Source organism: Onychomys torridus, chromosome 9 (assembly GCF_903995425.1).
Source record: "Onychomys torridus chromosome 9, mOncTor1.1, whole genome shotgun sequence".
Taxonomy (NCBI): Eukaryota; Metazoa; Chordata; class Mammalia; order Rodentia; family Cricetidae; genus Onychomys; species Onychomys torridus.
Window position 1 is genome coordinate 3,769,242 of NC_050451.1, and position 21,430 is coordinate 3,790,671.

The following is a 21,430-nucleotide window of genomic DNA, read 5'->3' on the forward strand; positions in this document are numbered from 1 at the left end:
CTGCCTTCAGGCCAGAAGAGGGCGCCATATCTCATTACAGATGGCTGTGAGCCACCATGTGGTTACTAGAAAAACAGTCCTCTTAACTGCTGAGCCACCCCTCCAGCCCCAGTCCAAGAACACTTTTTCAGTGTCTTTTCTTGGACTTCCTCTAAAGTGTTTGGTTTAACTGAGAGAAGCACCACCTGCACAGAGGCTCACAAGAGCCCTATCCCAGAAAGCTCTTATAGAGATGACAACCCTTTGGCCTGCTGTATAATCCATATGAGAATGATTTGCAACTTAAAATAAACACAAAGAAATACTATTGATAAAGAAGTAACAAATAACCATTGTAATTATAATGACCAATATATCCAATGAACAAATCAAAGGTAATTTTGCTGTGTGTATGTGTGTTATGTGTTCTACATGTTATGTGCATGCCTGTTCATGTGAGACAAGTAGAAAAGGACACTGTATGTCCTGCTCTATCACCCTCTACTTTATATTCTCGAGGTGGGGGTCTCTCACAGAACTCAGAGCAAGGATGGCCACCTGGAAGCCCCTGCGTCTCAGCCACTGCACACAGCACTGGGGTTACATGAGTGTGAGGGACATGCAGGGCTTCTTCAATAGGTCTGGGATTCGAACTTAGGCCCCAATGCTTGGACAGCAAGTGCTCTCGCCTGCTGAGCTATCTTTCACTTTCAGAATGGCAGCGCTAGGCAGAGGCGGAAAGGCCCCACTTGGAGCCTCAGCTTGTCTCTAGACTGGGCTAGTAACTGCAGCCAGCCCCAACCCAAGCCAGCCCCACTCAAAGGAGAGGGTCAATACCTTAAGCCCTTTTGCTCTGTTGATGGCTCTGAGGGGCCTCAAGACCCTCAAGACCCTGAGAATCTTCACTACGGAGATGGCGCTGGATCTGAGGGAGGACAGAGGCAACAGTAAGAAAAGCAAGCGACGCCATGAGTTACGCCAGACAGGAGCCTTGAGATCAGCTACTTCCTGTGACCATCTCTTGAATAACCATGGTCTCTCTTCAGGACTTCAGCAGGACCTGTTCCTTTCTGCCACCAAGCTGGCCTCCTGCCCCCGAGGGAACTCGGGGCCCCTGGCAGAGGCTCTACTTCAGGCACATAGCTTGCCTTTACAGAGGCATTTACAAACTTACCTCGTTATGTTGATGTAAACACTAGTTTCCTGACATTTAGATTTCAGTGTTTAAGTTTGGGGACCTGTGCTAGGGCTTTTCTGGCCTCTGAGAGGGTTTGATCTGGTAGGAGGGATGGGTAACACCTCCCTCAGTAGCACACACTCCGGTGGCAGGAAAGGCGGCGTGCTCCTCCAAGGAAGGGAAGGTGGGGTATGACCTTAGGGGCAGCTGGGAAGGCCTCTCAGGCAGGTTGCATCAGGTGGCAGGAAAAGCCTTGTCAGTTTTATGGGAACAGGCGTGGGCCAGAACAGCCTAAGAGTTATCACGGGGGCTTTGATCTGTTGCAGGCTGTTTGGGTTAATCTGTTGGGTGTGGTTGCAACACAGGCGGCTTGGGAGGAAGTGTGCAAGAGGGAAAGCTGGAAAGAGCAGGGCCAGCTGGGGGGTGGTGAGAATTGTGAAGAGATTGGATTTAAAGGCCTGCTGGGAAACCAATCCAGCATTTCCTTCCCCGGGCAGCAGCTGGAAGAGACAAGGAAGACAACTCGAGGCAGGAATCCGTGGTCCTTGTCAGGTCCAAAGCAGGCCCCTCAAATGACAGTACTGCTCACCGTCAGCCTGGGCTCACCTGGACTCTGACCGGCTAAGCAGAAGGATTGCTACCCAGTAAACAAAAGCCTAAATTTAGCATTCTGCAGAAGCGGGTCTCTATTTGTCAGGAAAAGCCACTACTTCCCTTATCGGTCAACTCCCTCAGGCAGAGGGCATCTAGTTCCTGATTAACCCAAACAGCCTGCAACAGACCAAAGCCCCCATGCTAATTCTCAGGGTGTTCTGGCCTGTACCCCTCTTCCTGCTGCCACCTGTTCCTGTAAAACTAACAAGCTGTTCCTTCGAGCACTGTTCTCTGCCCCCACCCCACCCCAGGGGCAGCCCAGCCATTCGATGCTCAAACTGTCTTTCTTCCCACAGAGGGGTCTATTCACTGGCTTCACTGTGGCCCACTTACAGTCCTCTCCAGGTACCTTTGGCTAAGGGGCTTATGATGTACATGTGTGCTCACACTGGGGTACTGCCAGGCAGCTCCAGGGCAGAGATGCTCACAGGCTAGCAGGAGAGTGGAGCGAGGTCACAGAAGATGCAACCGTGGTTGACTGTCCTAGGTACTGTACAGGGTAAAAAGGCGGTGCTCAGCCCCACCAGACACTATTAAATGCCCCCCAAAGGCCACAGCAGCTGTGTCCTGCAAACACAGGAAGTGGAAGGGGTCCTGAGAGATCGCCAAGGCCAAGCACTTCCTGCAGTGAACGAAAACCACCACCCTGAGAAAGGATGCCCGGAGTCTTGGACCAGGCCTGAGAGTAAACCCAGCTTGCTCTCTACTAGTCAAGATGTCTTTCATCTGCTGTTGAAAGCCAGTTTCAAAGAGAATAATAAACTCAACCTGGCAGTAGATACAAGAAAAACAAAGACAGAAATAGGAAAGCATGGGCCCCAGCACTTTCTGGCATGGGGCAAGTTAAGCCATCCTGCCTGTAATCATCAGACGGCGCCCAGCTTGAATGAATTAGGTTCAAGTTCCCTACGTATAATTCTTTCTACTGACCCATGAATACTTACTGAATCCCAAATGACACCAGAGACACTCCAACCACCAGCATGTCCAGCAAATTGAAGTAGTTCCTGCAGAAAGCCCCTTTATGCAGGAAAGCTCCAAAAGTCGTCATCTGTGAACACAATCATGCGTCCTTTACTTTTTCCTTCTCCCCTCCAGGGTCCCAAAACCAACCAAACAGAAAGCCTGGGCTCTTCACAAAATCTTGACAGTCAAGTATGACTTTATCAATGACTGCCCGTAAGGAAGATAAATGCCAAGCAACAGGGCTGAGTGACCACATAGCCTGCTTCAAAGTAAGTCAGAAGAAATGGAAAGGGGTAGCTGATTAAAGGCAAATTTTTGAAGAGGTCAGTCTAGGGTCTATTCAGATGATAGAATTCAAACAAGAACAGAGCTGTGGCACATCCAAAGAGCCTGCCTCAGGAGAGACTGCACAGGACCATGCTTGGGAGAATACTATCACTGTCTCACTGAGCTTACCTGTACAGTGCTGGCCTGGCTGCTCTAAGGTCATGGAGCACAGAGTTTTCATTAAACTCTCTCAGTGGAAGCTAGAGGCGGCACCTGGCTCCTGCACTCCTAGGATCTTTTCCCCCTTAACTTGGTTGCCCCAGCTTCCAATTCCCATCTCTCCCAAGTCAAGTTACTCGACAATATCAGGGGTAGCAAGCAAAGAGGCTTTTGTTACAGGAAGCCAGGCTCGTTCTTACGTTAAATGGCTTGTACATGAGGAGCACATGCAGTGGGTGCTCTAGTGAGGTTTCTGCTGGCAACCAGAAGAGTTCAATGGGCAAGTTCTCCAGATAGGAAAAATACAGTGTTGAATAACCCAGGACTTCATTGGCCCCAAAGCCCAGGAGTATGTACACTCATGTCACAATTCAGAAAGGCAGATAGTAAAGCAAAATCTCAAAACACCAGGCTAATAGATCTGGTGGAACAATGCTCCTTAATTCAGCTTGAGGGAGAGGCAGCAAAGAGAAGCTGGGGTAGGGACCCTGCATGCTGTGTGGCACAGACCTTACCACAGGGCCATAAGCCTTGGCCATTGATCTGCTCCGCCATGATGGTCAGAGGACTAAACTGAACTTCCTGGCTTACATTCAGGCAAGAAGACTCAAATTCTTGTAAGATTTGAAACTGAGTTAAATGTATTTGGGATGGGTGGTTTTGAACTCATCATTATCAGTGCCACAAAGTGGCCACTGCCTGTCCACATTAATTAAGGTTTCATCACCAAAAGATTTTGTGAGGAGCCCAAGTCCCCAGCAGCCCAACACAAAGTACATCTTTTAAAAAGATGCACACACATACACTTCAGAATACTTTAAAGACAACTATAGTCAAAGCTCTTCATTTCTCAGCTTCTTCCCACAAGGAATTGGCTGTAACAATCAAACCAGAAAGCCTAACTCCTGGAGGCTCTGCGCCCTCTGCTGTGTCTCCAGACCTCTGAGAATCTAGGAAGGAACATCCCCCTGGGGTGCTCAAAGTCGGGACACAGCACACACGATGATGTTGCCTGTTAGGTCATGCATGGGCAGTACATTCAGGGACACTTTCGGTTTGTGCAGATGTAAGCCCATCCCATCCAAACAGATTCGGGACATCTCCACACAAGTAGACCCAACTCATCTTGCAAGACCCGTTGCAAGCAAAAAGCATGTTACTATTCAAGGACACAGGGCTGGAAGCGGTGGTCCTGCTATAGCATGAGTGCTTTTCCCCTTATCCGACGTCAGGAAGGGGAGAAGAAAGTTCACACAGAGTGCTGTATCCATCAGTAGTGAATATATCTCAGAGGGGTTTGTTTTTTAAGAACGAAATATAGTTCCAACTAGGCTGTGAAGCAAAAGTAACTCGCACATGCACTCAAAGGTTGAAGAAAAACTGCAATAACACATTGGAATGATCACAGGGAAAAGCCCTGGAGTTGGGAAAAAGTTCAAAGCACTTCACGCATCTCTCCTGTGCCTTGCACAGGAGCGGGCCTCAGGCACATGGCTGCCTGACCAGTTACCTTCAAAATGATCTCAAATGCAAAAGTGCCAGTGAAGACATAATCAGCATAACCTAGCACCTGGGGGAGCAAAGAACGCACCCGTTACTGCTGCGGCCGCGTTAGCAGAGGAGGTCAAGGAAAAGCGTGTTACCTTTAACAGGATCTCAACCGTAAAGATGGCTGTGAAAGCATAGTCAAAATAACCCAGTATCTGTAAGGCACAACATGTGGCAATCAGAACGAGGCACCCCAACAAGCAGCAGATTCCTGCCCATGCGCAGAACCCCCAACTTGTGGCCAGAGACCCTTCTCCCCCAAGCGGGACAATCCCGCTTCTCCCTCGGGAGGGCTGAGATACATGAAGGGCCCACTTCCCCCATGTACGGCTCCTCTTTGTGATCACCAAGTAACGTTGGGGAGCCTTGCTTCCTTTACCTGCTCAGGCCACTGGCTTCTTGTGCTCCTATCCTGGCCCACAGGGGCTGCTTTCTGAAAGTCCTGTGTTAATAACCTCCTCTCTGGGTGAACTACTAGTGCTGTACCCCTGATGAAGGAGAATCATACATGTTTTGCAGTTTTGAACTTGGCTAAATGAAATACACTGCCATCTAGCTGTGCTTCAGATTGGGAAGAAATATTAGTGGTGAGGCTGAGAGTATAGCCTAGTAGTAGAGGCTCTTGCTAACTGAGCTTGAGGCCTGGGATCTATTCCAAGTATCATAAAGGTTAACATTTTAAATATTTAAAACACAAATAAATAGATGCTAATGGCATCAAATCAAATCAGAAAGTTTCATATGTTTCTATGGACCCAGGACAATTTAATTATCAAGTGATCTCCCTAACTGACCCTCATATGCCAGGATGGCTCAGTTTGTGAGGCATGGTTTGTACTTGGTGTCTTCCTCCTGCCACATTCTATATCTCACTCTGCTTTCTCCCAAGATTGATCCTTGCCTTTCTAGGCCCATTCAAAGAATAGACTGACCTAGAGTTTTAATTTTTAGTATAGGCTACTCTACCAGCATTCCTGAATACAACCTATTATCTTGAAGAGTCTTATGAGTTCCTGATGCAAAGTTCTTGATTTCTTTCAGAGCCATGAAGACTCAGAGCAGGGGAAGCGAAGTCTGATCATTCCAACAAGGTTACTCATAGTGTGTTGCTGACCCCATGCCTCTCAACCAGAAAGATGGCAGCCAAGACAGCCAGTACACAAGCCTGTCCTGGGTGCTGATCTCATGGAAATGGTGTGCTGTGGCTTTATTGCATGTCTGTCTCTATCTCTATCTATCTATCTATCTCTCTGTCTGTCTGTCTGACTATCTATCTATCTATCTATCTATCTATCTATCCATCTATCTACCTACCTATCTACCTACCCACCTACCTACCATCTATCTACTCTGTGACACATGCACATACCACAGTATATGTACAGAGGTCAGAGGACAACTTTTAGCTATCGATCCTCTCCTTCCACCATGAGTCTCTGGGACTGAACTCAGGTGGTCAGGCATGGTGGCCAGTGTCTTTCCCTGCTAAGCTATCTTGCTGGACCATCTATGGTTTTGAGAACTGGAGATATCAGTGTTGGGAGGTCTGGAGAGACCATTTAGGCTTACTCTTTTCATTCAAGAGTAACTCTTCATTATGTCTCCTCCGTTGGTTGTAGCCACCACTGGAGCACACATTCTCTCTCCTCTATAGAAGAGGGACCTATGCCTCTCTTCCACGGAAGTGGGGGAGTCCACAGCAGTTCTCTCCAGAGGTCACCCTTTCCTAAACTTCCCACATATCCAGGCACCCAGACACTGCTAGAGCAGTTCCATGTAACTGTGGACTACCAGGCTTTCACCCCCTTTCCCTTATTCCCTCCTCAGGCAGTCACACTAACATGGTGCCCAGGGGCCAATCCAAGTTCTTAGACTACTTTCTTCACACAGCTTCTATTCCCCTTTCACTAGAAACTCAGCTATTGTTCAATTGAAACAGCAACACACACACACACACAGGTACATGTGTAAAGAGACACGGAAATAGGACAACAAATGCATGGAAAGAGGCTATGGTAAGAAGAAACACAAATCCGCTCCTGATGACACTTAGCCTGGACTGGCTCCCGACCTGTGATACCATGATTTGTCTCCAAACACATTTTCTGTCTCAAGCTTCATTTTCATGATGGAACTCAATGACAGAGGGGTGTTCATTCCATTGGAATGCCTAAATGAAGACAGCTTTGAGGATCTCTAAATCAAAGCCCTGTCTGTGAGAGTGGTCTGAGGCAAGCTCAGTGTTTTTATCTCTGAGCCACAGGGGAAAGTTGTGGTGATGTTTTGTTTGTGCTTTAACAAATAAAGCTTGCCTGGAGATCAGAGTTCAGAGCTAGCCACTCAAGGCCAGGCAGTGGTGGTGCACACCTTTAATCCCAGCACTCGGGAGGAGGAAACAGGAAGTGATATGGCTGGGCAGAGAGAGGAAGTGATAAGGTGGGGTGGAGACAGGAGCTTGGCCCCTTTCAGTCTGAGGATTCTGAGAGGTAAGAAGTCTCTTTAGTGGCTGGCTCCTTTACTTCTCTTATCTTTCAGCATTTACCCCAATATCTGGCTCCAGGTTTCTATTGAAATATTCCAATGAGAATTCACACTACAGAAAGTCCTTTTCATTGTCTCCTAACACACCCTCTCATTGACAAGAGGTTTGCCAGGAGCCAGAAATGGGGAGCTACAGTATAAGGGTGTGGTTATCAAGATAAAGGTGGGGACACTGATTGGCTGATGTGTCTTAATCCTAAAGTCCCTATTGATCTGATGTGCAGAAAGAGACAGGCACATCTGACAGTCTTGTGCTCTGGTTGCCACTCCAGGGCAGTGCCTCCGTGGTCACCTGACAGGCCCAAGGCTGTCTGAATATGTCTTTGAAGTTTCTTCAGGACTGAGTTAGATGTACTGCTAAGAAAGAGATTGTGAAGCAAAGACTAACTTAGAAACAACTATCTTCTAACACAGATGCATCCGTGGCACCATCCATAAGCTATGACATTGGGTGAATAACTGAAAATTTAACCAGCACCTGTTGCCCCTTTCAACTTGCCCTCACATCTTCTCCCTGACCCGTGTTTCTCATCACTGGAGTAGCTCATGTAAATGCCACATAAGAAGGAACTCTTTTCACTAACCCAAGGGCAGAGGTTCTGGACCTATGGCATGCTGGGGCTCAAGTTCACCTTCTCCCCTTAGACCCAAACCTCTAAGGAGCCATCACTGTGCCTCTAATGGGGAAAGGGAAACCTCAGTGTAAGAAGAAAGGACCAAAGAGATCCCTGAAGACACTCAGCAGTACTGCAGAGACTTCTAAACAGGCATCTCCATCAGCTTGGTCCAGAGAAAGCAAATCCCTGGCACCACATACTAAGAAGCTCTAGCCCCAGGCTCCCATGTTTGGGCCCTATATCCAGGATGGCCCCTGACACAAACAGGTTGGGGCTGACCCCCAGGGTAGTCCCACCCACATCTCCTCCCTCAGAGGCTTACAGTGTTCCGGAAAGAGTGGCTGCGGATGGGATCTTCGGCTGCAAGGGCGGCACTGCTCAGCATGATGAAGACCAGGATAAGGTTGGTGAAGATGTGGTGGTTAATGAGCTTGTGGCAGCCCACACGGATCCTGTTGAGAAAAGCACTGTATGGACACAGGCCTGAGCCTGCTAGGCTCCTCCAGGGTGTGGGGCTTCTTGTGGGAGAGACCAGGAGGAGGCTGGCCAAAGGCTATGCTGTTCTTGTTTTCCAGCCAGGAAGAACAGTGGGGCCCACAGTTTGCCCCACAAAGCCCACAGCCAGCTTGTGGTGTGAGCAGTTTTATGCCAGGAGTTCCACAGAGACCATTTCATCCAATCCTTACACATGAGGTTACTGTCCTCCAAAAGATGAAAGATGGGACCGGGACAGAGGGATGGCTCAGTGGTTAAGAACACTGGATGCTCTTCCAGAGGACCTGGGTTCAGTTCCCAGCACCCACACAAGGGCTCACAACCCTCTGTAACTCCAGTCCCAGGGGATCCAATGCCCTCTTCTGGGCACGGCACACATGCAGCACATAGACATTCGCAAACAAAACAATCATACACATAAAAATAAATAACAAAAATATGAGGAAACTGAGGTTTATGGATATGGGAGAATGTTGGGGTAACAAAGCTAGAAAGGACCGGGGTAGATTTCAAATCCAGGCAAGTCTACTGCTAATTTTTTCTACCACAGCATAAAGCCTGACTTATGAAAGAAAACTGGGCCAAATTAAGTCCCTTGAGTAAACTATACAACAAACTACAAGCCAACTTAGTTGCAAACTTAGGAGGCCTAACATAGGAAGACACTCCTGTAACCAACGGCAGGCCCAGGTGGTGCTGTGGCCAGACAAGCTGGCTCTCTCACTTCAGAGCTCTGTCCATCATGACATATCCACACTTCAGAGCAAAGCCCATGGAATGCCCTCTGCTCTTGGGGCTGCTCCATTTGTGAGTCATTCTTTGCTCCACTCAACTGTCAGATTTAATTTGCCCCAAGTTTTTATTCTAACACAAAGAACAGGACACATTCCCTTCTTTATCCACAAAGGAACCATTTTACAAATGTGACCAGGAACAAGAGAGAGCTGGTGAAGTCCTGCTGTCTGGAAATTTTGTCATAAATGTCCTATTTTTAGAATACTTTACTACTTCTGTTTATTCTCACTCTCTCTTCTCCCACCTCTCCCTCTCGTGGGTGTGTGTGTGTGTGTGTGTGTGCGTGTGTGTGTGTGTGTGTGTGTGTGTAGGCATAGATGCCACACTGTACATGTGGCATTCAAAAGACAACTTTTGGGAGTCACTTCTCTCCTCTCATATGGGTACGAAAGATTGAACTCAGGCAGTCAGGCTTGGTGGCAAGCACCTTACCTACTCAGTCATCTCACTGGCCCATAAATGTCTTATTTTTAATCCAATAGTTGATCCACAAGTACTCCTTAGAGGTGAAGCAAAAGTTGTTGTATTGTTTGTTCACATGTAAGGATCTCATTGTACTTTGTGATGGGTCTCTCATTGAATCCTGCAACCCTGAGAAGCAAGGAGGGCAGCTGGGTCTCTTAGCCCAGATCCAAGTCTTTCATGATGGCTCTTGGGGTCCATCACAATCTCTCCTGATCCCCTGATGTGCCATGGAGCTGGGTCAAAACACCCTACTCTCAATATTCAGATTTAAAGAGGTTTTTTTTTCCCCCCTCGGGAAAAGTAACTTTTATTTTCAAAACTAAGAGTCACCTTTATATGATGGTGACTCCTCACTTCAAGTGTCCCCATCTTGGGCTACTCAGCATTGTACACTTCCTAGAAGGCTTGCACAATGCAGTAGGTGTGCCTGGGGAAAACCTTCCAAGACAATGAGGGCAGGGGTGCTCTTGACTTCTGGAAAAATGGACCAATTCCTCCAATACACATACATAAGCTATGGACTACAGGGGTCACTAACAGTGTCGCAGTCTTTTCTATTGTTTCCTTTTGAAAGGATGCCCAGTGAGGAGCTGTATAAAGATCATCAGGGTGGACCAGATAACTCGGCAGGTAAAGACTTTGTATGCAAGCCGGACAACCTGAGTTCCATCCCAGAACTAACAAAAGGGGAGAGAAAACCAAATCCGTAAAGTTGTCCTCCAACTTCTCTGTGCAGGGGGACACATGTGTCCTCCTGTCATTCCCACACAACACCAACAAATTAACTTTGTAAAAGAACATGAAACTGTCATGTTTCAAGGACTCCAGCCTGCCTTGCTTCCCACCTGAGTCTCTGCAGGGCCTGTGAATTACACAGTGTTCCTCTCTGACAGCCAAGAACTACTTTTGCAGTTCTTCTAGAAACCCTTCCAAGAGCTACCTATCCCCCTGGCAGCCCACTTAATCCCGGATGATTTAAACCTAGAAACCAGCTAGTAAATAGACTTCTTCCTCCCCAGTGTATGAGTCATTACCATGTTCCTGGTGAGCACCTTATCATTTTAATACGAGAGACGCTATTTTAAGCACAGTTTCATAGTGCTGAATCAAATGCTTAGAGCCTATAAAGCATCATGAGCAATACCATAAAACTCAACAGGGGGGAATATCACCTAAATGGGACCTGAAAACGAAGATGCTGTGCAGAATCTGCTTACAAAATTCTCATCCCATAAAGCATCTTAAGACAAGATCCACTTGTTAAGAAAGGGTGCTAGAGGCAGCCAGTGTACACACCAGGAGAGCCATGGACTCCACCATCAATGTCTTACTGAGCCGTCCCTGTCCTGTTGCTGTTCCCAGGCTGGGGAACAGGCCACTTCCTGGGGGCTGAATGCATGGCAAAGGCCACGAAGATGAGCAGGGCTGAAGGGAACTGGTGGGGTCCGGGAACACTCAGGGTCAGAAGGGGCTGTGAACCACTGTTCTTTACCCCACCTCCACTACCCTCAAGGGTCACTGTAGAGAGACAGCAGCAAAGGGACGAGGAAGGAAGTATTTACGGGTTGGTCTTGCTAAGAATGAAGAAAGCACTTCCTTCGGGGATGGGCGCAATTTTCTCCTTCATGTTCAACTCTGAGATTCTTCGAGGACGGGGACCAGCGGGGACCTCAGGCTCCTCCTCCTCCTCCTCCTCTTCCTCTTCACCTACTTTAAACGGAACAGTTTTTATAGGTGTGAAAGATTACATACGGGTCTGAATTATTGTTCTCAACTTCACTTTAAAATGTAGCTTCAACTTGAACAACATCTACTGCTTCCACCAACAAAAGCCTCTCTTTTCCTTCAAAATATGGGCTGCGTGTTCATGGGGGTGGGACACACCCATGCATGTCTGCTGTGCTTAGTATGGCTACAGACATAGGTGAGAGCCTCACTGCCACCCTCCCAACATCTGGCTGTTTCCCACCACCCCCTTGCTCAGTTTCAGTCAGAAAAACTGGGTTTCCAGTCACAGCCATGCTTACCCTCAGGCTTCGACACCCCACAACTACTTCTCCAGCAGCAGCTGTGCCTATCAGTCCATATTCCTCTTCCACAACCCAGGATTTAAGTCCCTCTGTGCTGCCCATGACTTTGGGGACAAACAGAGTAACTGCTCTCCAAGACAATGGGGCCCCACACGGCCTTGGTGGCCTCAGTGGCCCCGTGTGACGACCCCTCCCCCCATATCTCCAAACGTCTGGGCCTCTCTGCCTCACATACCTGGCACATCACAGGGCGGGTAAGGGTCCTTGTCTTCAGTCTCTTCCTGATAATCATCAATTGTAACCTAGGACAACAGAGAAGGAATGCTGACTTGATGTACTTCAGAGAGCCAAAGCCAGAGGGCCACCCTGCCACTCAGCAGTACAAGGGCTCTTATGCAAATGTGTGCATGTGCATGTATGTGTGCAGAGAGGATAAATTCTACTTCAGCCAAGAGGCCCAAGAGCAGGTAAGAGACAGGCCACCAGCCAGGTCTCAGTGGGTGTGCCCATGGTTCTGTTCTTTTACCATTCCAGTGTAGGCACATACACTGTGTGATAACCATATTTAGATTCCTGCCACTCAATTAGACTGTGAACTCCATGGAGGTAGTCTAGTGTTTGACATACAACTGTCACTCACTTGGTGTTTATCCATTTCATGAACAAACACATCACAGAAGTATCCAGAGCTGTCATAAGTGTGATGAAGCCTGAGAGTGCAGCCTCCTAGACCACCTGGACTCTAAGGTCATCTCTGGGAACAGTGGACTACCAAAAATCCTAGTTTTAACACCTACTAAGAAGATATTAACATAATTATAACCATAGGTTATGTCTGACCACACAGTTGCAACTCAAAATAAAACAAGTAGTCCAATTGCTGTAGTATCCACACCCTGTGGTAAAATGTTGGTCAATCAGCTCCCTCTCTAACTCAATCAGAATCCCCAGTCCTATAAGGTAGGCTCTATTTTTCACAGTAAAATATCACACTCAAAGACACTTTCATGGGGTAAGTGGTGCAGTGATGGAGACACCCACGAAATCACTCTGAAACACAGAGAAGTTATTCTGGAAAAAATACCTTGTTGTCACTGTTGGCTATCTGGTTGACTTCTGGTTTGTTGTTCTTTTTATTTTCTAGGCTTTCTTTTCTACAGATAAAAGAACACAATAAACTGAATAACCATATTGCTGTGTATTAAAGGGCCAACCAGGATTCTGAATCAACAGTCCTGGATGGAGGAGCAGAATTCAGTTGGAAACACTGATGGACAAGAGTACAGGGCAACACAAACTCGGGGTTTCCTGTTCATCCAATGCAATGGAGCCATTACACAGATCCTCTCATTAAAATCCTCAGCCAAGAGCTAACCAGCACTGAATGCATCGTTTAATTTATGACGCCACAATTAACTGTAGTGATTCTGGAAGCACAGGGATGTGAGACTTCCACTCTTTGCTCTGAGGAGAAGAGCCAAGAGCCTGGCCTTTATCCAAGAGTCCCTTCTCTTTAGGTGGTACCACATGGTCACCCATAATCACTCCAAGGCAGCAATAAGGGGAAACATGGCTGAGTCTCTAGCACCCCTTGGGAAGCAGGGCTGAGTCCCTAGCACCCCTTGGGAAGCATGGCTGAGTCCCTAGCACCCCTTGGGAAGCATGGTTGAGTCCCTAGCACCCCTTGGGAAGCATGGTTGAGTCCCTAGAACCCCTTGGGAAGCATGGTTGAGTCCCTAGCACCCCTTGGGAAGCATGACCAGGCACTCCTAGCACCTCTGAGAAAATGCCTCAGTGAAAACAGGATTACCTGGCAATTTTTTTCCTTTCTTTTTCTTCGGCTTCCTCTTTCTGAGCAGTGTTCAAACTTTCAGCATCAGCCAAATTGTCTACAGCAATGGCCAAGAAGACATTCAGTAGGATATCTAATTTGAAAATCTTAAGGGTACAATGTGTTTTTAAATGAAACTACATAGAGCTGATAATGGCAATGTCACACTCCTCTGCTCATGGTGGCTGGGAGTGAGTGACTGACCCTAGTGTGATATTCCCTTGGTACAACTGGAAAACTTGGTAAAATCCCACTTTAAAAAACAAGTAAAGAGCAGAGAAACCTATGTAGGGTCCCCTGACTATCTACAGAGATGCATGGAAACACACATTTCACTGTCTCCTTATCTACAGCTGTCCATTCATGGAGCACATTGTGTTTCATTTTCTCTGAAAGCACACATTATAACATACATATTCAAGGGATTCCTTTGCAAGCCAGATGCATTCAAAGGCCATAGGTGATTGAACGATGATTTCATCACACAAAATAGCAGGAGGCTTTCTCCTCTAGCATGGGCTCCAGAGTCTGTGGCTAGTTCCTTTATTCTTCACTCTGCAGGTACCTGCTAGGGATGGCAATCTAGAGCTCCTGCCAAGAGAGGCTAGGCTGTGTGTTGGAGGGCCCCCCCGCTGTGGCTAGACTTGTGGCCGAACATACGTTTGTAAATGGTAATGTATCAAGCAAATATGCTTTTTAAATTATAAAACTGCTTGCAATGTTTTCTAGGATTTTTAGAAAAAAATGTTTTCTTAACGAGAGCCTCAAGTCAAATGTGATTACTTCCTATTGACTGGCATTTATGAACCCTGTGAGAAGCCCAGGGGGCTGAGGGTCTTTGTGCTGGGTGCCTGTTTCCTTAAGCCTGATGCTCAGCCTTCAGCAGGAGCATAGGAGAAACAGGAGCAGTAGACTGTGGCCCCATGTGCCCTGTATATTAGAAACTTCTAGGTGGGCTGCTGAACACATATATCAATGAAAGCTAACAAGGGCCTAAGGGTAAGATTTGGGGGGTCGGGGGGGCGTGTCTAATTCTACTCAAGACTCCAGGAGGATGGAAACCCGGATGAGTTACATTGAAGCTTAGGCAAAGCGCCGCTCCTGGGCTGGAGATGACACAGGGAGCTGAAAACCCCTCAGACAGGCTCTACAATGGTGGCTTGGACCGGGGCCAGCATGGGGAAACAGCTGTCTCAAGCACGTCTCTCAATGGATCCCACGAAGAAAGAATCCCATTCTTGGCCTTGCAATGGCACTAAACTTGTGGGAAGTGGAGTGCAAATCTGAATCAATGTCACCTGCATTCAGAGGCATGGCCCAGGCTTCCTAAACAGGGGTGTTCTGTAAATTCATTCAGAAAGATCTACAAAGCACCTTGGGCAGGCCAGCCCCTCTGGGTACTGGGGATACGGGAGGAAACAGGATATAATGGAGAATCTGTCCCAGATGGAGATAGGCAATATAAGCAACTCTTTAAGGACCTCATGTGGTGGCATATGCTACAGAGAGCTTCATCAGGGAGCCAGAGAGGAGTGGCAGGAACCAGTCAGCAGATTCAAGCCTGTCACACAGTGTGGCTACAGCCAGTCAGGAGGAAAACCTTTCACTAAACAATGTCCTCAAGGGCCACTATGTACCATTTTACCAGGAAGCAGGTAAACACAAAGAAGGAGGCTCCTGGCCCATAAAGCTGTCATCTGGCTGGGGAGGAGGGGCGTGCCCATAGAAGTTCCAGTGGACGGTGGACTCTGCACATGACCAACAGACATGGACAAAATCTGAGGGGGAATTCAGAGCTCAGTGAACTCATCTGTGAGCAGAGGCGTTCCCTGGAGGATAGGGCACTATAACTGAGCCCAGGGACTCAGCAATGTGGTGGACATGCTGAGGCAGGGTTTCCCCAGAAATCTCACAGCATAAAGCACTGGCCCTAAGGATAGCAGGGCAGCCAGCACCAGGGTTCCACACTGAAGAATGTGCACCGAAGAGCTAAAGGAAACTGAAAGGGAGGAGGTACAGGGACCTCTAAGGACTCGTCCATAGTAGGACTTATTAAATCAGCAGGGAAGAGCGCATGCAGTGTTCATGTCTGTACACTTATTCATTTGCCACCATTATGAAGGTTCTTCTTATGCTAGGCATGGAGGAGTCAGAGAATAAACAGACAAAGCCAAACCTCACAAGATCCTGAAGGGGCTGGTGGAGGTTAGCAAAGTGACCCAATAGCCCACTGCAGGGAAGAGGAAGCCAACAAGCCAGAGAAGCTTGCACACTATGATACAGAAGACAGTAGAGAAGAGCGATGCAAGACTGGGACCATCCATCAGAGGCTCCTCACCGCTCATCGGGTGACATGGACATAGCCCTAACCTCCCAGTGATGACAACATAAACACACACCAGGCTTCCCTGCTGGTCCTGTATGGAGACACGACACTAACCCCTTTATCTGCTGGCACCTGCATGACTATATGGCTCCCATCTGCTGTGTGGAGAGAAAGGCAGCATGGAGCGAACAAGGGGAAGAAGGCATTTGTCCCCCTTACCCCAAAGCTGCTACAATCACCACAACCACTGGAAAGTTCACAGAGAACAAGCAGTGATGGGACCACATAGTTCTGGCCATTCCAAAAGGATACAGTTGCCACAGATGAAAAGGATGATAAAGTAGATGCAGACAATCATCCCGGAGGAGGATGGACCTCCATAGGCCATGATGCCATCATACATCACCGCATTCCAGTCTTCGCCTGTCAGGATCTGAAAAGACAAGGCTGGGGTCAGACAGCTGGTAGACTCCTCAGGCCACAGCTGCTATGCTAGAGTTTCTTGGCCACCACTAACTCTGACCTCAGTGGCTTTTCTCTGCCCAGCTCACAGTGAAATTGACCTACCTGCTACCTTGCTGAAGCTTCAACTTATTATTATTAGTTTGTTTTTTTTCAAGACAGAGTTTCTCAGTGTAGCCTTAGCTGTCCTGGAACTCACTCTGTAGCCCAGGCTGGCCTCAAACTCACAGAGATCCTCCTGCCTCTGCCTCCCAAGTGCTGGGATTAAAGGTGCGCCACCACTGCCTGGCTCAATGTATTATTTTAATTTTGCAAATAAGAGTTGTTTCTTCTAGCTTTTTTCCTAGACAGTGATTGATGTTGGTACCTGTCCTTTTGGCACCTTTGTCTATAGATGAAAATACACACACACACACACACACACACACACACACACACACACACACACACACACGGAGTGGGGAGAAAGAAAGAGAGGAAGGAAAGGAGGGAGGCCACTCGTAACTTCTCTTTTTTTTTTAAGATTTATTTATTTATTATCTATGGTGTTCTGCCTGCATGTATGCCTGCAGGCCAGAAGAGGGCACTAAATCTCATTACAGTTGGTTGTGAGCCACCATGTGGTTGCTGGGAATCGAACTCAGGACCTCTGGAAGAACAGCCAGTGCTCTTAACCTCTGAGCCATCTCTCCAGCCCCCTCTTATTTTTTTAAGCATGAAGTATACCATATTTCCAGAAGTGGCTTTTCTCCATTCAGTGATAGTCCTGCAGACCCTGACTGAGTAGCTTCTTCTCATTCATTTTGCTCAATACATAGTATTCCACATAGAATGTCTGCAGAGACAGGGAATTGTATCCATGCATTTTCAGAATCAGGGAATTCGGTCACATGAAAGTGTGTAAGCTATCTCAAGAGGAGAAACAATGTGTTTCAAATGTAATCTTCTCTATTGATGATACCTGGTAATCCGATCCATTCTGTTCAGACAAATACACACTGCAGTTTTTAAAATGCTATCTAAGTGGCTGTCTTGTGAATTCAGTCTGAGGCAGCAGGAACATTGTGCAATACAGCATACATCAGGGCTGCCAGGAACATCTCAGGCTCATTAAAGTTTGGGTTTTTGAACTAATTTTTGTTTGCTGTATGTTCAGAAACCTTTCACTCTTACCAGGGCTTTAAAATACCCGCTAGCAAGACAGTTTATCTTCTATGCAGACCAGAATCAAACAACAAATGGGCAGATAATTAGAAAAGTGGCTCTTGACTTCATTCCTGATAAAACTACAATGAGAAACCATTTCACCTGTCAGGCTAGCAGCAATTATGAAGTACAAACACCCACCTCAGCAAAGGGAAGGAGCATGGGCTGCCTTCAAGCTGCTGCCTGGGAGTGAATGAATTCTGGTATAAAAAGAGAATTGTCAGGGTGCCAAATAAGAAACAGCTTTTACCCAGAAGTTCCACATGGAGGACCTGTCCCCGCACATCTAGTCTGTCACACGTGTTCAGCTCCACCCACTGGAGCGATGGGAGAGACTGGTCACAGAAGCAATGGCAACCCACGCCCATTGTCTATGCTGGGTTTTGTAACCTTTCATGGATCAAGCAGGCAGCCCATCTCTTAAAGATAAGAACGGACTAAAACAAGATGCCAGACAGTATGTGGTGGGCCGCCCCCCATGCAAACTCACCCTGGGTAAGCAGGGGGAGTGACTCTCACCTGTGAACAAATATCTAAGACTACTGGGAAACCTGGTCAGTAGTGGTCACCATCCAGGAAGACGGGGTGGGAGTGGTGGTAGAGTGGGGTGGGCTGGGGAGGAGGACTGCCATTTTGTATCTTTTTATAATTTATAACATACATTTTGTGACATACGAATGTATTGCAAGAAAAAGGAAACAAGTGTTTCCTGAAAGAAATAAGGAAAACAAAAACAAAGAAACCCAGTAACTAGCCAGCAGCCATGACTTTTTGTTTTTGTTTTGTTTTGGTTTGGTTTTTCAAGACAGGGTTTCTCTGTGTAGCTTTGCGCCTTTCCTGGAACTCACTTGGTAGCCCAGGCTGGCCTCGAACTCACAGAGATCCGCCTGGCTTTGCTTCCTGAGTGCTGGGATTAAAGGTGTGCGCCACCACCACCACCCAGCTGACTTTTAAATAATTTAAAAGAAGACCCTATCATGGGCTCAAACTGTGGGGTATGACGTCATATGGAGTCACTTACCAGGCCATGAGGTTATAAAAGCCCTGGTAAGAGTGAAAGGTTTCTGAACATACAGCAAACAAAAACTAGTTCAAAAATCCAAGCTTTAATGAGCCTGAATGTTCCTGGCAGCCCTGACACATGCTGTATTGCACAGTGTCCCTGCAGCCTTAGACTGAATTCCTAACACGCCCACAGCACTGCGCATGCTCTCAGATCATGCAATAGCCGTGAACCCTCCCTGAACTCCCAGAGCCTGGACTACCGCAGGCTGGGAACAGCAGTGTATTTACTGCACACACTAAGTTTTCTGCTCTTATAGAAATATATGTGCTTAATTACAGAAAACAAGGACTTGCACCATTTCCTATCCCAGTTCCCCTGCATATAGCTCTCACAATAGTACATCTCTGGACTGGATTATGTTCAAATATTTGATTTTTAAAACTTGTTATTTCAGTTGAGGGTTTGAAATTTGTAAAAAACAACAACAAGAATAACAAAACAACTTGTTAAATAAATTATGATAGAATTTCCAATAGTTTCTGAAAGGGCCTTAAACATACTTCTGCTGTTTTGTACTACATATTTATGTAAAGTGGTATTCTAGGAACTGATGATGATAAAATAAAAATATCAGTATTCAGCCAAGATTTCTGTGTGTGTGTGTGTGTGTGTGTGTGTGTGTGTGTGGTATATGTGTCTATACATGTTCCTATGGTGTACCTACAGGTCTAGGTCAGACATCAACATTGGGTGTCCTCTTTGATCACTCTTCACTGTGTGCTTTGAGATGGGGTCTCTCACTGAAGCTGGCTGGAGCTCACCGATTTGGCCAGGTTGGCTGGCTAATGAGCTCCAGGGCCCTCCTGTCTCTGCTGTCTCCCCACATACTGGGATTAATAATAGGAACTGCTATGTCCAGCTTTTTACGTGGGCACTAGGAACCCAAACTCAGGTCCTTGTGCATGGCAGCTGCTCACAAACTTTCCCCAGCCCCAAGACTTAGTTCTTTATTTATGGATTAGTATGCAAATTTGCATTTGTCTTTAACAAATGTTGAAAATGTATGTCTACCAAAGATATGTTCTTTAAATTTTTAAGATTTACTTTTATTTTTAATTGTGTATGTGTGTATGGGTGTAAGAGAGAGAGGGGGGGGAATGTGTGTGTGTTTAGGTATAAATATATTTTTTAAATTCTTTATGTTCATTACCAGCAAATATTTGATTTGTATACACACACACACACACACACACACACACACACACACACACACCAATATACAATATACATAAGGTTGTAAAAAAAAAAACTTCTTGGGAGTAAAAAGGGTTGCAAGCAGCAAAACATTTAAGAAGCCCCAGCCTATAGTAGTAGTAATTCTATGAATCTCAAATGAACATTTGAGAAACCTTCCAGATCATTCTCTGTAGACACTGTGTTCCTTCAGAAAAGGACAAGTGACTTTCAAAGTCACAGAAGTGAGAACAGGGAAAGCCACTATGATACCTACCTGTTTCTTGCCCTTCCCATGATGCCCCTGTCTCTTCATCAGGACTAGATGCTTGGATGTTTACTGATATCACATGTGGAATCTGGGAAGGGTGGGTAGCACTGTGAGCTAACCTGTCAGGTTCTGACCACAGCAGGGGCCCAGCTGGAAGCATGGGAGGGGGCTCAATGTACCCCAGCCCACAGGTAGAACTGTGGTTAGTGTGCTGTTCCTCCAGTGATGGCGCCCCTATGAGACACTGTCAGAGGCCCCACAGCACAATTAGGTTCAGAGCCTCACTCCAAGCAAAGGGCATAGGCAAGCACAGCCCCTACCACCTGGACTCCTCTGACTGCACATCAAGGCATTCCAGCTATGGGTCCAAATTCACTTCTTGGCTTGAATCTATTATAACTATGTTTGCAGATATGCCTTGTGATATTAAAAAAAAACACAAGCAAAACAAACTAGTGAATAACAAGAGGATTTTAGAGTCTATTTCACAGAAATCTCACAAAATCAGAGTGTTTGGGTTTGTCCTATCACACAAGTAGCTGGAAGATACTGTAGAATAAGTTACGTGACATTAAATTCTGCCCCAGGGGACCATGGGGCGGAAACGATTGATAAAATGGCATCTTGATGTCTTAACGAGCTGCGGGTAGATCCAAGAAGGCATGGCTTCTAGCTCTCTGGCTTCTGCTCACAAGTGCTTTCGGGATTCGGGGAGATGGGAACTCACCTGGAACACAGTCAGGAGCGCTTGGGGGAAGTTGTCAAAGGTGCTTCGCTTAGTTTGGGTTTCATCAAAATTAAACTTCCCACCAAACAGCTGCATCCCCAGCAAGGAGAAGATGATGATGAAGAGGAAGAGCAGCAACAGCAGCGAAGCAATGGACTTCATGGAATTCAACAAGGAAGCCACCAGGTTGCTCAGGGAGGTCCAGTGCCTACAGGTCAAGAGGAGGGGTTGAGCCCAGAAACCAGGGGAGAGGAAGAGCGTGTCCCCTGCTCAGGGAGGGTACCCACAGCTTTACCTGGTCACTTTGAAGATCCTCAGGAGGCGCACACACCGGAACACGGAGACGCCCAGAGGGGACATGAGTTCCAGCTCCACAAGAATGGTCTCGGTGATCCCCCCACACACCACAAAGCAGTCAAAGCGGTTGAAGAGAGAGACAAAGTAGGCCTGGAGGCCCAGGCTGTACATCTTCACCAGCATCTCACAGGTGAAAAGAGCCAACAGGACTTTGTTGGCAGTATCTGGAAAGACAAAGGGCAGGCGTGTCTTCATGCCTCCCTTCCACGGGTGCCCACGGCATACACAGCAAAGCCTCGCCCCGGCCTCCCTGCTGCA

General features: G+C 47.1%; 1 protein-coding gene across 12 annotated transcripts in view; it reads right to left on the reverse strand.

Moving 5' to 3' along the window:
- The window catches only part of Cacna1d (calcium voltage-gated channel subunit alpha1 D), a 307,097-nt gene that overhangs the window by 64,217 nt on the left and 221,450 nt on the right, over positions 1 to 21,430 (reverse strand). For 11 of the 12 annotated variants that reach the window (XM_036198994.1, XM_036198989.1, XM_036198990.1 and 8 more), the window contains 11 exons: positions 21,111 to 21,336; positions 20,816 to 21,023; positions 16,223 to 16,343; positions 13,564 to 13,678; positions 12,838 to 12,907; positions 11,989 to 12,055; positions 11,286 to 11,433; positions 8,291 to 8,420; positions 4,906 to 4,965; positions 2,755 to 2,861; positions 817 to 904 (listed from right to left, as the gene is read on the reverse strand). In XM_036198994.1, the coding sequence (XP_036054887.1) occupies positions 817 to 904; positions 2,755 to 2,861; positions 4,906 to 4,965; positions 8,291 to 8,420; positions 11,286 to 11,433; positions 11,989 to 12,055; positions 12,838 to 12,907; positions 13,564 to 13,678; positions 16,223 to 16,343; positions 20,816 to 21,023; positions 21,111 to 21,336 (1,340 nt within the window). The remainder of the gene's footprint in view (positions 1 to 816; positions 905 to 2,754; positions 2,862 to 4,905; positions 4,966 to 8,290; positions 8,421 to 11,285; positions 11,434 to 11,988; positions 12,056 to 12,837; positions 12,908 to 13,563; positions 13,679 to 16,222; positions 16,344 to 20,815; positions 21,024 to 21,110; positions 21,337 to 21,430) is intronic. The other variant, XM_036198987.1, reaches the window with a different exon arrangement.